Here is an 18479-nt window from a genome sequence, read left to right on the forward strand (position 1 = left end):
CCAGATTGAAAAGCTTAACGGCCCAGGTCTGCTCTAGATCAACATTAGGTCTATGTCACAATGAGTTGTTGACAAACCCCAAGATGCAGAGATGGCGGCAGGCATTGTGCGGAAAAACATTATTTAATGTCCAAAAGTAAAAATAAAGAAAAGACACAAACCAGGAACGCCAAACTGGAAAACGGGAAACAGGATCCAGCAAACAGGAACTAGGAACAAAAAGACAGAAAGCAGTCCACAGCATACAGGAACAGAGACAAGTAACAGGTAGGAGCTACAAGTATTCATGACAATAATCCAGCACAGACTGGATGGGAAGGCAGGTTCAAATAGCAGCTGGCTGATTGACACCAGGTGTGGCCAGGTGCCAATCAGCCACAGCTGAGGGGACAGCACTCAGAGAGAAACAGGAAACAAAATAAGAGTGCTGACAGGAAATAAAACAAACACAGAGAACAAACTAAAACTTGACCAAACTGTCAGGGACAAGCCTGTCAATATAACGCTTTTAAAGATTTAAGTTGTATGCCATTTTTGTCAAGGAAAACCGTGTTTTTGTATGGAAAAAAACACAAAATATGCAATATTTTCCCCCAATAAAATTTTAAAGTGGAATATTTGAGATTATATAATAATTGGAGTCGTAAAAAGGTCAATAACTCATAACATCATTGATTGATATTTTTTTGAGCAATGACACTTAAGAAAAGGGTACTGATCAGTAAAGTTTAAAAAAATAAATCCAAATTTTTTTTTTACTTTTACCACAATAGTCTCAAGATCAACTTCAGATCTATCCGTCAATTATAAGTTTTATTGTTGTTCGTGTTTTTTGTTTGTTCGTTAGGCCCTTCTTTAAAAAACTATGTTTTTTAAATGGCAACCAAAAAATATGCAACATTTTCCCCCCAAAATAACTCAAAGTGGAATATTTAATGTGAAGTAAATGGAGCCTTGAATAGGTCAATAATTCATAATGACATTGATTTTGATTCATTATTATTTTTTAAAGAAAGAAACAGCCTGCATGGCAGCTTTGTGTTGTTAGAGTAAATAATGCAACATTTTCTTGTTACATTTCACCTGTTTGTTCTTTTATACCACTTTTTATGTTTTTTTTTTTTTTTTCATCGTATTTTTAGAATTTGCCGTGGTGCAGTTAAAAAATTACCTGCGGGCTGCAAATGGCCCCCAAGTCTACATAAAATGTAAACCACTAGGAAGGCCCTTTGCCCCGCTGCCTTGTAGGTTAGTCTGGGAAGACAAAAGGCTAGGGGAGCACACCCCGAGAGAAAAGCAAGTGCTGGTAGGCGCACCATTGGCGGTCCTCCGGCAGACCGGAGCTCCGGCAGCCTCCTGCAGCTGTGAGGAGGTGCCGGTCGTCCTGGGTTTCCCTTGCCATCGGATACAGCTCCCCACAGCGAAGAAGTGACGTTGGAGTCTTCGCGTCTCCCTCGTCGTAAAAGACCTCAACGGCGTAGTGGCCGGATGATGGTTGCGTGGAAGCTCCACAACGGTCACAAAGGCGGAAGAAGGCTGCAGCAAAGATGGGCCCCCAATTGTCTTGGTCTCCATGCCATTAGACCCTGGCCTTCTCTTTGCCAAGGACAGTGTGGTGGCTGTCTGTGCACCAGTCTCCCCACTTTAAAAGATTCCACGCACAGGCGTTCTCCTGAAGGCAGTTTCACCAACAGGAGGACACTCATACTCGTTTCGAGTATCCAATGGTGGTTCTTTGGTCAAAATGTTGCATAGATGATGTTTTACAGACCATCTTCAAGCCGCTTTCCGACAGTCGCTTTCAGGATGCACTGTTTTGTTGTCGGTCTTATTTACCTGGCTCACCTTCGGCAGCGTCTTCTCCCCGTCATCTTTGTTGTAGCGGTGTAGCGTTCAAGGACGGGAGTGGAAGAAGTGTCAAAAGATGGAGCTAACTGTTTTAATGACATTCAGACTTTACTTCAATCAATAACGGAGCAGAAAAACCGTCCGACCGGAACGCTCTAATAACTAAAGTTCCGTGGGTGAACAATGTAAACTCACTACACCGGTATGTTTTAGCGCTTCCATAGCGAGATATAAGTTAGAACTTTACACTACTTTATATTATATCTGGCTACAGTGGAGGATGAATGTCCCATAACAAGAAGATAGAGAAAAAGAAGATGCTTGTTGACCACGGTGTCGGTACGGGCTACAAAGACGGACCCACGCTAATTTTCAGGAATTATGCAGATCCCAAATACAGATCAGCGCGTACCAGAAGGTAAGAAAAGTTTGGTTTGCATAATATTGCAAAACAAATGGCAGATAATATGTCTGCAAATGGGTGCCATTTTGCGGTCCTTTTACATAATAACACATGTATGTTGACAATATGGGGATAGGTTGATTGGCAACACTAAATTGGCCATAGTGTGTGAATATGAGTGTGAATGTTGTCTGTCTGTCTGTGTTGGCCCTGCGATGAGGTGGCGACTTGTCCAGGGTGTTCCCCGCCTTCCGCCCGAATGCAGCTGAGATAGGCTCTAGCACCCCCCGCGATCCCAAAAGGGACAAGCGGTAGAAAGTGGATGGATGGATGTTGTCAATCCATCAAACAATGCGGATTCATAGCTAACCAAAGTCGTACTAAAACATTTTGACAGATTTTTGAGCGCCGTGTGTAATGTTCTTTATTCTCAATATAACATTTAAAGTCGTGGTGTTGTTTATAAGCGTCATGCTGCAGTCGAGACCAATGTTCCCTCTAATTGTTCATGTGTGTGAGCAAATGCAAAAACTCCCTGAGCATTCAGTGGAGCCCATGTGAGCAACATCAGACGTGCACACTGTGGCTACACCAGCAGCACAAACCTGACTAAATAACAAGTTCAATCTCCATCCATCCATCCATTTTCTACCGCTTGTCCCTTTCGGGGTCGCGGGAGGTGCTGGAGCCTATCTCAGCTGCATTCGGGCGGAAGGCGGGGTACACCCTGGACAAGTCCCCACTTCATCACAGGGCCAACACAGATAGACAGACAACATTCTCTTATTATTATAATCAAATGACAGCAGTCATTTCCATTTCTAATATAAGTGTTTAGGTCCACTTACAATGACAATAACAAAAAATATTGTTTTTCATGAATTGTGAACTTGTATAGTTTGTCTGGGTGGAGGTCCTGCTTTGGAAATAGTTGGTACCCCTTTCAGACATTGCATTTAGTTCCCATTAAAACATTCACATGTTGCACAATGAGATGTAAGCAGGGGATCATGTGTACATTCCTGCAACTTCCTGTTTTGTAAAAAACATATTTGTATTAGTATTTATTTGATATACGAACAGCATTTCATGATTCATATTTATAAATTAAGATTCCTAATAAATGACACTAGTATAAGCACACATTTGATTGGTAAATCATAGTGTGACGACCTGGAATGATACTTTATGTGTGGTGTTGGAGTTGTCCGACTTTTTGTGTGTCTGTAAACGCATCACTGGCTAAGTGTCACATGTGCACGTGTTGGCGCAAGTGAGAAAGAGCAAGCGGCTGCTGTTGACATAACAAAGTTGCTTTTGGTCTGGTTTGTACTGCAGAAAATGACCAGTTTTGCTAGATATAATTTTTTTTACTAATGTTTTGGTGATGGCCGACACCAAAGAGTTTTGCTCAGTAAAGTGATCGATGGAATTCATGTCCTTAAAGCGTCTCGACAGACGTTACAATATTTGAACAATGATGACGAAAACAGTTTTCTCTGTCGTGTCCGTGTCGTGTCAAAAATTGTTATGCGCTTATTTTTTTATTTTATTTTGTGCGTGGCATTGATTTGCCCTGCACAGAGGACGCTTGAGCAGTGCGCTATTGCACAGGCGCGCACCGTAGAGGGAACATTGGTCGAGACGTATCTCTTATGTGTGACTGCCATCTACTGGTCACACTCATCATTACACCATGGACCAAATAAAATAGCTTCGAGGTTGGTATCCACAACCAAAATGATACCGTAAATAAGGTGCACCGGGTTATAAGGCGCACTGTCGATTTTTGAGGAAATGAAAGGCTTTTAAGTGCGTCTTATTGTCCGAAAAATATGTGTATGTACTTACTTCCTAAAATAAATAGGTTCAGGCACTTGCTCCTGCTTGTCAAATCAGAAAGACAATTGTGTCTGCATCACTTCAACCAGCTTGAATGTTCACTCCCATCAGAAGCTTTAGATTTTCTCCCTGCGGGAGCGCCAAATGATTGACAGTCAGTTTTCACTCAGCAGCCGTCACCTCAGAAGTGGTAGACTACACTGGACCACTTCGCACTACGGAAAATCTGTTCAGTGCGCTCCTCTCATAATTATAATACACTTGCTCATCATGGAAGATGTCTCTTCTCTTATGCTCGACCCACTGCATATAAAATAATTTACAACTAATCTCTGCCTCTCTGCCTCAGACCATCTATCCATCCAGCCAGCAAAATCTCATTTAGTGATCTTTAACGCAGAGGTCATAGGATGCACTGCAATCAGTTTTGTTCAACTCCCCTTCTTAAAGGGGAACTGCACTTTTGTGGGGGGATTTTCACATATGGTTCACAATCTTTATGGGAAACAGGAAGACAAACAGTTTTTTTTTTGCATTCTAATTTGTAATAATCTGCTGGTTCTTGGTGGCTAGCAATGCATTCTGCCGCTAAATAACTTTGAAAATGCATCTTAAAACCGCCAACAATACTTCAATTACGTTCCGTAACCCAGTGTTTTTCAACCACTGTGCCGTGGCACACTAGTGTGCCGTGAGATACAGTCTGGTGTGTCGTGGGAGATTATCCAGTTTCACCTATTTGGGTTAAAAATATGTTTTGCAAACCAGTAATTATAGTCTGCAAATGATGTGTTGTTGTTGAGTGTTGGTGCTGTCTAGAGCTCGGCAGACTAACCGTGTAATACTCTTCCATATCAGTAGGTGGCAGCAGGTAGCTAATTGCTTTGTAGATGTCGGAAACAGCAGGAGGCAGTGTGCAGGTAAAAAATGTGTCCAATGCTTAAACCAAAAATAAACAAAAGGTGAGTGCTGCTAAGAAAAGGCATTGAAGCTTAGGGAAGGCTATGCAGAACAAAACTAAAACTGAACTGACTACAAAGTAAACAAAAACAGAATGCTGGATAACAGCAAAGACTTACTGCGGAGTCCACAAAGTACATCCGAACATGACATGACAATCAACTATGTCCCCACAAAGAAGGATTAAAAACAACTGAAATATTCTTGATTGCTAAAACAAAGTAGGTGCGGGAAATATCGCCCAAAGGAAGACATGAAACTGCTACAGGAAAATACCAAAAAAAGAGAAAAAGCCACCAAAATAGGAGCGCAAGACAAGAACTAAAACACTACACACAGGAAAACAGCAAAAATGTCTAAATAAATCAGGGCATGATGTTACAGGTGGTGACAGTACACCTACTTTGAGACAAGAGCTATATTGATACATAGTTGGTTATGGTTTAAAGTCATATCCAACAATTGCGACGACGACTTTTTACTGTCAACTGAGTTTCGTTTTTTTAATGATTTCTGGTGTGTGCCTCCGCATTTTCTCAACGCAAAAAATGTGCCTTGGCTCAAAAAAGGTTGAAAAACACTGCCGTAACTTGTATAATAACCAATCTGTAGCGACATTGTTGTTGTAAGAGCCAACACTGAGGGACTATTTTTCTACCGTAGTAACACATTGCCATAAAATGGCATTCTACGGAATTAGCCGTAAAACAGCTACGGCAAGAGGTAAGCTAGCTTCTTCGTCAACGCCCGAATCGCTTTTGAGTGTGTAATGCATAACACAAAGTGATTGGACACATGAGCAATCATATTACAGTATTTGTTAACTATTAGTCCACATTTCATGTTTTGTTTGTACACAGCTAGTTGTAACAAGCATTTTGCGTGTATCATGATCAATATTATAGTGACTCACTTCACTGGTAAGCGCTCCATTTATGTCGGCATACTTTTGCTCCAAGTTCCACATTTGCAGCGTCCAAATCACGCTGACGTCACTCTCTCAGGCTTCTGTCTGCTCCAACGCTTCAGCCTCTCTTTGTGCTCGCTTCTATAAGCATCAGTTCATCCTCTGTATATTCAGCTTCAAAAAATCAAGTTTGTGAATCCTTATTTGTCAAAAAAAAAAAATGGTTGTCTTTGTTATCTAATGCTAAGTCTGCCGTGATTAGAACACACTCCTGTCTGTTTCCGGAAGTAGGAACACACATTTGTGCGTTGCTATGGAAACGGAAATAAGAGGAAATAAGTTCGGGTAATGCAAAAAATTACCAAAATTCGGTAAATATTGTACATGTAGTCGTTTCCCCAAAATGCAAATGGAGATCAGGAATCAGTGTGCAGGTAGGAAGAATGATTTATTCCAATAAATCAGCCAAAAATACAAAAATGTGCAGATGGCACGGGAAGCTAAATTTCGGAACAAGCCAAAACAAGAACAAGAAGCAGAAGACCCAACTGGTTCCGTGTCGCAAAAAACAACAACTGCCAGACAGAGTGTGGCGAGAGGCAGGAATACATAGCTCTGAGTAGAGACCGGGAGCAGGTGAGCATCCCGACCACTAATCAGAGGCAGGTGACGTTAATCAGCACCCATGGCAACAAAGAAAACAAACCAGAGTGCTGAAACAGAACTAAATCAACAACCAAGGAAATACCAAACCAAACAAAACATGATCTGGGCAACGGATCTTGACTCCCTAACACCTTAAGAGCTTGAGTTGACACTCTCATTCGAAGGACCCAGGTTCAAGCCCGGGGCAGAGCGGAAAAACAGGGGACGCAGGCGGGTTAGATGTGCAAGGTAGCAATTACTGTCCAACCTGCACACGGGTGTGAGGGTGATAAGCCATTATCTTGCATTTGCTTCATTTTTTTGTATCACAGAGACAAAAGTGGCCTCTTTCACACTAAACTACTTGCTGAAGAATTCAACATAAATTTGTGTTTTTTCTTCTGCACTGCAAAAAGTCAGTGTTCAAAAACAAAAAAACAAAATACAAAAATTAGGGGTATTTTATTTGAACTAAGCAAAATTATCTGCCAATAGAACAGAAAAATGTGGCTTGTCAAGACTTTCCAAAACAAGTAAAATTAGCTAACTTCAATGAACCCCAAAATACCTTAAAATAAGTATAGTCTCACTAATAACAAGTGCACTTTTCTTGGTAGAACAAAAAAAGTATGAGACCTTTTTGCTCAATATGTTGAAAAATATTCTTAAATGAAGTAAATGCTAGTGCCATTATCTTGACATAATGATATGCACTCGGCATTACATTTCTTGAAACCAGCAAACTTATACTAAAAACGAGTTTATTGTTCTTAATGGAAAGGCAACAAGGCAACCGCTTGTTACTCTCGGGGTCTCCTAGCTGCTCAGGCAAATCATATGGTCTAAAAATGCATTTTTCCATCGATAACATGACATCATCACGCCAAGTGCGTGCTCTTTCAGTCAATTAGTGCGCATATATATACAGCCTGGCCCCCGGCCAAAATCTTATTTTTGAAAAATTTACCTGAATGTGCAAGAACTATTTCCGTTCAAAATTGTTTGAAATGTCACATGTTAAATGTTTAAATATTAATATTAATCAGTTTACTGTACTGTGCCAACTGTACTACTATATGAGTATGTGCTTTCTATTGTTTCATTGAATATAAACCAACAAAGTCCATTTGGCTGTTATCTGTTTTATACTATGAGACACAATTGTGTCAAAGTCATGATTTTTTTTTCATGCTTGAAATAAGAAATGTTTATTTAAAAAAAGTAGTTTTATACTTGTGAGTGTTGATGACACAGCTTTGCAACAGTTGATATTCTAGTTCCAAGCATGTTTTACTCAATATAGGTCATAAAATCTCAGCTACAAGCTGTAATATCTTACTGAGATCATTTAGGACCAAAACACTTAAAACAAGTAAAACACATCTGCTTAGTGAGAAGAATTATCTTATCAGACAGAAAATAAGCAAATATCACCCTTATTTGAGACATTTCATCTTACTTAAATTTCAGTTTTTGCACTGTGATTTTTTAAAATATTCAGTCTCTCTCTCTGATTTGAAATAAACCAACCAAAATGTTCAGATTGTTCAGGTCTTTTTAAGGTCATAGTATCAAACAGTTATTTCCCAAATTTTCTCTCAGTACCTACGACGGATGACAGTGTCACATTACCCACTTTCACAACGTCTCACGGTAGCGCCGTGTTTTTTTTTTCTTTTTCCCAGAGCTGACTTTTGCATGGATCTTCAATCAATATCCGCATTTTGTCCAACAAGACAGTCGCCGCTTCATCTCACAAGAGACCGGAAGTTTGTACATCGCCAAGGTGGATCCCTCGGATGTGGGCAACTACACCTGTGCGGTTAACAACAGCGTCACTAAGGAGAAGGTGTTAAGCTCTCCTACACCGCTGGTCCTCAGGAGTGACGGTAAGTTGAATAAATAACCTTTTCTTCTTCTATGAACACTGTCGGGGAAATGGTGGAATACAGTCAATTATTTATTTCAAGTCTGTTACTGATACCCATAGGCCAATACCTACGATGAAGTGCATGTAACATGTAAATTAATGAATGACAGGGCGCTTCATATTACATTTTACTTCAAACGTGTTCCTATTTTCTTTCTGTAGCATCATCTAAAGCAGGGGTGTCCAAACTTTTTCCACTGAGGGCCGCACACTAAAAAAATCAAAGCACGCGGGGGCCATTTTGATATTTTTTCATTTTCAAAACCAAGACAATACACTTTTTTTTTTAACCTTTGGGGCTCCCTGAAGTTAGGTCCCAGGGACCCAGAAGGGTTTCAGTCTTAAAAAAGGTTAAAAAAAAAAGGTTTATTTTTTTATTTTTATTAAATGCTTAAATCTCTAATTCAACTTCAGGTGAATTTTTTTTTAAATTATATATATATATATATATATATATATATATATATATATATATATATATATATATATATATATATATATATATATATATATATATATATATATATATATATATATATATATATATATATATATATATATATATGTATATATATATATATATATAATTATTTTTTTCATATACATATATATATTTTTAATGTATTTATTTTTTTACATTTTATGAGCTTTGTGTCAAAACCCTATTTTTTGGGGCAAATATACAAAATATACAATATTTTTCCCAAAAAATATTTTCAAAGTGGAATATTTGATGTGAAGTAATTGGATCCCTAAATAGGTCAATATTTCATAGCAAAATTGATTTGAATTTATTATTACTATTTTTAGCAAAAACAGGTGCTTTTTAATTCCACTAAAATTCTTGGGGATCCAAAAGTGCCCCACTCATAAAAAGGTCAAAGTTTTTTTTATTTTCTTACATTCAACACGTAAATCTCTATATCAGCTTCAGATAATATATAGTATAGTTCGTTTAGTATATCTATAGTAACAATCAATATAGTAATTAGTATTTATATATAATTGGTAAGTATTTTTTTTAAATAATTTTCATATTTTACATGTTTTTTTGTTTGTTGTATTTGTGTCCTTTTTGTCCTTAAATTAGTCAATAATTCATAGCAACATTGATTTTGATTCATTATTATTTTTTGAGAAATTATTTAAAAAAATTGTTATTAGAGTCAACAAAGCAACTTTTTCTCGTTGCATTTCACCTATTTGCTCTCTCCACTTTTTAATATTTAAAAAAAAAAAGTTTTAGTATTTTTAGAATGATGTGCCGCGGGCCGGTAAAACATTAGCTGCGGGCCGCAAATGGCCCTCGGGCCACACTTTGGACACACCTGAACTAAAGGAATATAATGGCAAAATTCCCCACATTGTTCCATTGGCTCCTGTGGCACACAACGTTGGTGCTTGTTTTGAATCCCGATCAGAGTTTAGGAAGGTTTATACAGTATATTTGTGTTGTAATGATTGATATTTTTTTCTTTGCACTAAAAAAATGATTTGAACAATTTATTTCCATGAATATGCTTTAGTACAAAACATGCGTCGATTCAAATTCAAGTACAGAAATTGCGTTTCACTCCAAAAACAACTGCTTAGAGTCCCAAATGACCCTGGCTTTATTGATGTCAACAAAATGAATGAATAAGTTAAGCGGCGCTTTAGTAGCGATTGTGATTAATCTCAAATAATCAGAATCAGAAATACTTTAATCAGAAATACTTTAGGTAACACTTTAGTATGGGTTCACCATTAATTAGTTGCGTATTAACATGCAAATTAGTAACATATTGGCTAGGGCTGTGAATCTTTGGGTGTCCCAAGATTCGATTCAATATCGATTCTTGGGGTCACGATTCGATTCAAAATCGATTTTTTTTCAATTCAACACGATTCTCGATTCAAAAACGATTTTTTTTCCCGATTCAAAAGGTTTCTCTATTCATTGAATACATTTGGATTTCAGCAGGATCTACCCCAGTCTGCTGACATGCAAGCAGAGTAGTAGATTTTTGTAAAAAGCTTTTATAATTGTAAAGGACAATGTTTTATCAACTGATTGCAACAATGTACATTTGTTTTAACTATTAAATGAACCAAAAATATGACTTATTTTATCTTTGTGAAAATATTGGACACAGTGTGTTGTCAAGCTTATGAGATGCGATGCAAGTGCAAGCCACTGTGACACTATTGTTCTTTTTTTTTTTTTTTTCTAAATGTCTACTGATAATGTCAATGAGGGATTTTTAATCACTGCTATGTTGAAATTGTTACTAATATTGATACTGTTGTTGATAATATTCATTTTAGTTTCACTACTTTTGGTTTGTTCTGTGTCGTGTTTGTGTCTCCTCTCAATTGCTTTGTTTATTGCAGTTCTGAGTGTTGCTGGGTCGGGTTTGGTTTTGGAATTGGATTGAATTGTTATGGTAGTGCTGTGTATTGTTTTGTTGAATTGATTGATTAATTTAAAAATAAATAAATAAATAAACAATTAATTAATTAATAAAAAAAATTGAGTTTTTAAAAATGAGAATCGATTCTGAATCGCACAACTTGAGAATCGCGATTCGAATTCGAATCGATTTTTTCCCACACCCCTAATATTGGCTCTTAATTAGTCATTATTAAGTACTTATTAATGCCTTACTCTGCATGGCCTTATCATACAACCAGTAAGCCATTAACTAAGAGTCTTCCCTCAATAACCTCAGAATTATTGCTTATTAGTAACCCTAACCCTAACCCTTATATGGTCCCTTAGTGTCCAAATAACTCTAAATTAAGTATGTGTTACTTTAATAAGGAAATAATTAATGGTGAATATGTTCCTCATACTAAAGTGTTACCATACTTTAATAATCCCCGAGGATGAATTAAGATTTCCAGCACTGGTTGAGAAAAAAAAAAAAATTCAGTCTAAGCCTGTGCATCGGTTGAGGACATCTCTGCGCTTCTGACCTGTCTCCGCTCGGGATGGTCTCCTGCTGGCCCTACTATGGACTGGACTCTCACTATTATGTTAGATCCGCACAGATCCAATCTCGGGGCGGCGTGGCGAAGTTGGTAGAGTGGCCGTGCCAGCAATCGGAGGGTTGCTGGTTACTGGGGTTCAATCCCCACCTTCTACCATCCTAGTCACGTCCGTTGTGTCCTTGGACAAGACACTTCACCCTTGCTCCTGATGGGTGCTGGTTAGCGCCTTGCATGGCAGCTCCCGCCATCAGTGTGTGAATGTGTGTGTGAATGGGTGAATGTGGAAATACTGTCAAAGCGCTTTGAGTACCTTGAAGGTAGAAAAGCGCTATACAAGTATAACCCATTTATCAGTTATCATTTATCCACTATGGACTGGACTCTCATTATTATGTTAGATCCACTATGGACTGGACTCTCACTATTATGTTGGATCCACTATGGACTGGACTTTCACAATATTATGCTCGACCCACTCGACGTCCATTGCACCGGTCTCCCCTAGAGGGGGGGCGGTGGGGTCACCCACATCTGCGGTCCTCTCCAAGGTTTCTCATTGACATCCCACTGGGTTGAGTTTTTCCTTGCCCTGATGTGGGATCGGAACCCAGGATGTCGTTGTGGCTTGTGCAGCCCTTTGAGACACTTGTGATTTAGGGCTATATAAATAAACATTGATTGAGGTATAGTCACTTCAGCAAATACAGTATTACTCTCTCTACACGAAGTCCCTGAGCTGTACTTGAAAGGGGAAAATAAATAAAGTCATAAATCAGGTCTCACCGCCGCAGGTGATAAATATCTACTAAGCATGTCTTTTATGTAATGGCTTTCCTAAATATTTTATGAGCCACCTTTGATTACACCCATAACCCCTTCCGTATATCCCCGTAGTGGTCACCAACTCTGCAGTCACATAACGGTTTACTGCTCTCCCTTCCATCCAGTGTATTGTCCATGGCTACATTTAAGTATTTCTGCAAACAACTTTTTTCATTTGTCTCTGTTTTGAAGGAGTAATGGGGGAATATGAACCCAAAATAGAAGTGAATTTCCCCGACTCGGTTCCGGCGGCGAAAGAGTCACTTGTGAAACTGGAATGTTTTGCTTTGGGAAAGTAAGTCACCATTAGGGTTGCAAAGACCTCACACTATTCATTCATTCTAATGGTCATCAGCTGACTATAAGGTGCAGTGCCTGTTTTAACGGAATCGAACCAATTTATGCTCATTCGCAGCCCTGTTCCAGAAATTAGCTGGAGAAGAACCGGTGGAGTACCTTTCCCCAGCAAAGTCAAGATGAAAAACTCAAACGCTGTTTTGGAAATCCCACATTTTCAACAGGAAGACGCCGGGACGTATGAATGTGTTGCGGAGAACCGACGTGGCAAAAACGCTGCACGGGGTCGAATTTCCTTCCATGGTGAGTAAACTTTATTTACATGAAAGTTAAAGGCCTACTGAAATTATTTTTTTTAATTTAAACGGGAATAGCAGATCCATTCTATGTGTCATACTTGATCATTTCGCGATATTGCCATATTTTTGCTGAAAGGATTTAGTAGAGAAAATCGACGATAAAGTTCGCAACTTTTGCTCGCTGATAAAAAAGCCTTGCCTGTACCGGAAGTAGCGTGACGTCATAGGAGGTAATATTCCTCACAATTTTCCTTTGTTTACAATGGAGCGAGAGAGATTCAGAGCGACAAAGCGATGATTACCCCATTAATTTGAGCAAGGATGAAAGATTCGTAGATGAGGAACGTTACAGTGAAGGACTAGAGAGGCAGTGATGGACGTATCTTTTTTCGCTCTGACCGTAACTTAGGTACAAGCTGGCACATTGGATTCCAAACTCTCTCCTTTTTCTATTGTGGATCACGGATTTGTATTTTAAACCACCTCGGATACTATATCCTCTTGAAAATGAGAGTCGAGCACGCGAAATGGACATTTAAAGTGACTTTTATCTCCACGACAATACATCGCTGACACACTTAGCTACTGAGCTAACGTGATAGCATCGTTCTCAAATGAAGATAGAAACAAAAGAAATAAACCCCTGACTGGATGGATAGACAGCACATCAACAATACTATTAAACCATGTACATGTAATTACACGGTTACATCAACAGCCGTGCTCACCTGCGTTCCAGCGATCGACGGCGCGACGAAGGACACCCATCATCGACAAACCTCTGTAGCATGAGCTAACGTGATAGCATCGTTCTCAAATGCAGATAGAAACAAAATAAATAAACCCCTGACTGGAAGGATAGACAGAAGATCAACAATACTATTAAACCATGTACATGTAACTACACGGTTAAAAATTCTCAGCCTGGTAAGGCTTAACAATGCTGTTGCTAACGACGCCAAGGCTAATTTAGCAACTCAGCAACCGGACCTCACAGAACTATGATAAAAACATTAGCGCTCCACCTACGCCAGCCAGCCCTCATCTTCCCATCAACAGCCGTGCTCACCTGCGTTCCAGCGATCGACGGCGCGACGAAGGACTTCATCCGTGGGTTTGGCGGCAAGCATCGGCTAGGCGTAGTAAGTAGTCCTTGTTGTGTTGCTGTAAGTATTGTACTTAGCCGCTCGATCCCACCTACAACGTTCTTCTTTGCAGCCTCCATTGTTCATTAAACAAATTGCAAAAGATTCACCATCGGGTCCGATGGGGTCCAACCACTTCCGTGGATTTTGTGACGTCACGCGCATAAATCATATCCAAAGGAGTTTTTCAACCGGAAGTGTGGCGGGAATTTTAAAATTGCACTTTATAAGTTAACCCGGCCGTATTGGCATGTGTTGCAATGTTAAGATTTCATCATTGATATATAATCAGACTGCGTGGTCGGTAGTAGTGGGTTTCAGTAGGCCTTTAATTCACCAACAGCGTGCGTTGGAGTTACACACAATATAAACTTAACGTTGTTTGTTGACTTACAAACTGTCCAGAACATTCTTCAGCACATACAGTGCTATCTTTTATTCACCAATGTGTTTTTAATGAAAATCCCAAAATGAACAATGAACATAAACTATTGGTTATTTACAAAACCCAAAACCAGTGAAGTTGGCTCGTTGTGTAAATCGTAAATAAAAACAGAATACAATGATTTGAAAATCCTTTTCAACCTATTTTCAATTGAATAGACTGCAAAGACAAGATGCTTCACGTTCGAACTGGTAAACGTTGTTATTTTTTGCAAATATCAGCTCATTTGGAATTTGATGCCTGCAACGTGTTTCAAAAAAGCTGGCACGAGTGGCAAAAAAAGACTGAGAAAGTTGAAGAATGCTCATCAAACACTTATTTGGAACATCCCTAATTGGGAACAGGTGGGTGCCATGATTGGGTATAAAAGCAGCTTCCATGAAATGCTCAGTCATTCACAAACAAGGATGGGGCGAGGGTCACCACTTTGTGAAGTGAAGTGAAGTGAAGTGAATTATATTTATATAGCGCTTTTCTCTAGTGACTCAAAGCGCTTTACATAGTGAAAACCCAATATCTAAGTTACATTTAAACCAGTGTGGGTGGCACTGGGAGCAGGTGGGTAAAGTGTCTTGCCCAAGGACACAACGGCAGTGACTAGGATGGCGGAAGCGGGGATCGAACCTGCAACCCTCAGGTTGATGGCACGGCCACTCTACCAACCGAGCTATACCGCCCCATTTTTTGTCAACAAATGCCTGAGCAAACTGTCGAACAGTTTAAGAACAACATTTCTAAACGAGCTATTGCAAGGAATTTAGGGATTTCACCATCTACGGTCCATAATATCATCAAAAGGTTCTGAGAATTTGGAGAAATGACTGCACGTAAGCGATATTACGGACCATTGATCCCTCAGGCGGTACTGCATCAAAAAGTGACATCAGTGTGTAAAGGATATCACCACATGTGTTCAGGAACACTTCAGAAAACCACTGTCAGTAACTACAGTTAGTCGCTACATCTGTAAGTGCAAGTTAAAACTCTACTATGCAAAGCGAAAGCCATTTATCAACAACACCCAGAAGCGCCGCCGGCTTCGCTGGGCCCGAGCTCATCTAAGATGGTCTGATCTAAAGTGGAAAAGTGTTCTGTGGTCTGATGAGTCCACATTTCACATTTTTTGTGGGAAATTATGGACATTGTGTCCTCCGGAACAAAGAGTAAAAGAACCATCCGGATTGTTATAGGCGCAAAGTTCAAAAGCCAGCATCTGTGATGGTATGGGGGTGTTTTAGTGCCCAAGACATGGGTAACTTACACATCTGCGAAGGCACCATTAATGCTGAAAGGTACATACAGGTTTTGGAGCAACATATGTTGCCATCCAAGCAACGTTATTATGGACGCCCCTGCTTATTTCAGCAAGACAATGCCAAGCCACGTGTAGTAAAAGAGTGCGGGTACTAGACTGGCCTGCCTGTAGTCCAGACCTGCCTCCCATTGAAAATGTGTGGCGCAATATGAAGCCTAAAATACCACAATGGAGACCCCCGGACTGTTGAACAACTTAAGCTGTACATCAAGCAAGAATGGGAAATAATTCCACCTGAAAAACTTCAAAAATTGGTCTCCTGCAGTTCCCAAACGTTTACTGAGTGTTGTGAAAAGGAAAGGCCATGTAACACGGTGGTAAAAATAACCCCCGTGCCAACTTTTTTGCTGCCATTAAATTCCAAGTTAATGATTATTTGCAAAAAAAAATGAAGTTTCTCAGTTCGAACATTAAATATCTTGTCTTTGCTGTCTATTCAATTGAATATAAGTTGAAAAGGATTTGCAAATCATTGTATTCTGTTTTTATTTACCATTTACACAACGAACCAACTTCACTGGTTTTGGGTTTTGTACTGCACGATATGTGTACATTTCACCTTTTTTTGGCACCATTTGAAAAGGACACCTACAGCCTGGCATGACTCCCCCTCACATGTACATGCACGAGCAACGCATAGCAGAGTCATCATATTTCGATCACTCACAGCAAATTATTTAATGATCCCAAGGGGGAAATAAAATACAAGACAGCAGGGACCTGGAGTGGGAGGGATAATCACTCCCTAGACCACCACAGAACAAATGGCCTAGTGCGAGTACGCCCTGAGGACCAGTGCAAAATGTGCTTCTATAGATATTATATTTTGCTGTAATATTAAATTAATACAGTTTGGAAATATTGTAGGGTTGCAACTAGGGTTGTGCGGTATACCAGTATTAGTATAGTACCGCAATACTAAATAATCATTTTCGGCCTCTGAAAAGTACCGGTACACCATGTCCCTGGACACATGAGGACTTTGAATATGACCAATGTATGATCCTGTAACGACTTGGTATCGGATTGATACCTAAATTTGAGGTATCATCCAAAACTAATGTAAAGTATCCAAACAACAGAAGAATAAGTGATTATTACATTTGAACAGAAGTGTAGATAGAACATGTTGAAACGGAAAATAACCAGATATTAACAGTAAACGAACAAGTAGATTAATAATATTTTTTTTTACAGTTTGTCCTTTCTAATGTTGACAAAATAATATAATGATAAATGACACAATATGTTACTGCATATGTCAGCCGACTAATTAGGAGCCTTTGTTTGTTTACTTACTACTAAAAGACAACTTGTCTAGTACAGTGGTCCCCAACCACCGGGCCGCGGACCGGATTGGTACCGGGACACGCAAGAAATAAAAAAAATAAATAAATAAAAAAAATAAAAAAATGTTTTAAATTAAATTAACATAAAAAACACAATATATACATTATATATAAATACAGTCTGCAGGGATACAGTCCGTAAGCACACATGATTGTATTTCTTTATGAAAAAAAAAAGGAAAAAAAAAAAATCACCCCCCCCCACCCCCCCCAATAGTATGTTTACTATTTTATTTAAGGAAAAACTTGCAATAAGAAACATATGTTTAATGTACCCTAAGATTTGGTTAAAATAAAGCCAATAATGCAATTTTTTGTGGTCCCCTTTATTTAGAAAAGTATCGAAAAGTACCGAAAAGTATCAAAATAATTTTAGTACCAGTACCAAAATATTGGTATCGGGACAACACTTGTTGCAACTATCGATATTTTTAGCTAGTAGGTAATAATCGTAGTTTTTATCGATTAATTGAGTAATAAAACATACTGTATATCCTTAAAATGCGTATTTTTGGGAAATTACTTGAAACGAACCAAATTTTTTCTGCTTGCCATAACCTTTTTTCAAATAAACCCACACAATGGACATTGAAATTGCCATATCAACATATGCTCTTTAATAAAAATGTAAAAATAAAAAATGTTCGCTGTTCGCCGCCTCATATATCGATTGTGCAGAGATTATTTTTGGGAATTTTAAGTTCCAGGCCCTTCATACGGCATTATTGGCTATATTTTAACAAAAAAATGTACGGTACATTAAGCATATGTTTTTATCGCGACCGAAGAACAAGTTTGTCCTTAATTAAAATAGTGAACTTACTAGACAACTTGTCTTTTAGTAGTAAGTAAACAAACAAAGGCTCCTAATTTAGCTGCTGACATATGCAGTAACATATTGTGTCATTTTCCATTCTATTATTTTGTCAAAATTATGAAGGACAAGCGGTACAACATTGATTATTAATCTACTTGTTCATTTACTGTTAATATCTGCTTTTTTTCTGTTTTAACATGTTCTATCGACACTTCTGTTAAAATGTAATAATCACTTATTCTTCTGTTGTTTCATACTTTACATTAGTTTTGGATGATAACACAAATGTGGGTATCGATCCGATACCAAGTCGTTACAGGATCATACATTGGTCTTATTCAAAGTCCTCATGTGTCCAGGGACATATTTTCTGAGTTCATAAAAATTATCGATGTAATCATTGTAGCATCGAGTAGATACGCTGTTATACTTGGTATCATTACAGTGGAAGTCAGGTGTAGATCCACTCATGGCGTTTGTTT

General features: G+C 38.7%; 1 protein-coding gene across 2 annotated transcripts in view; it reads left to right on the forward strand.

The window, feature by feature from the left end:
- The window catches only part of cntn3b (contactin 3b), a 166062-nt gene that overhangs the window by 81696 nt on the left and 65887 nt on the right, over window positions 1-18479 (forward strand). For both annotated transcript variants that reach the window (XM_062045773.1, XM_062045784.1), the window contains 3 exons: window positions 8291-8494; window positions 12523-12625; window positions 12746-12930. In XM_062045773.1, the coding sequence (XP_061901757.1) occupies window positions 8291-8494; window positions 12523-12625; window positions 12746-12930 (492 nt within the window). The remainder of the gene's footprint in view (window positions 1-8290; window positions 8495-12522; window positions 12626-12745; window positions 12931-18479) is intronic.

The sequence above is a fragment of the Entelurus aequoreus genome, linkage group LG01 (assembly GCF_033978785.1).
Source record: "Entelurus aequoreus isolate RoL-2023_Sb linkage group LG01, RoL_Eaeq_v1.1, whole genome shotgun sequence".
Classification (NCBI taxonomy): Eukaryota; Metazoa; Chordata; class Actinopteri; order Syngnathiformes; family Syngnathidae; genus Entelurus; species Entelurus aequoreus.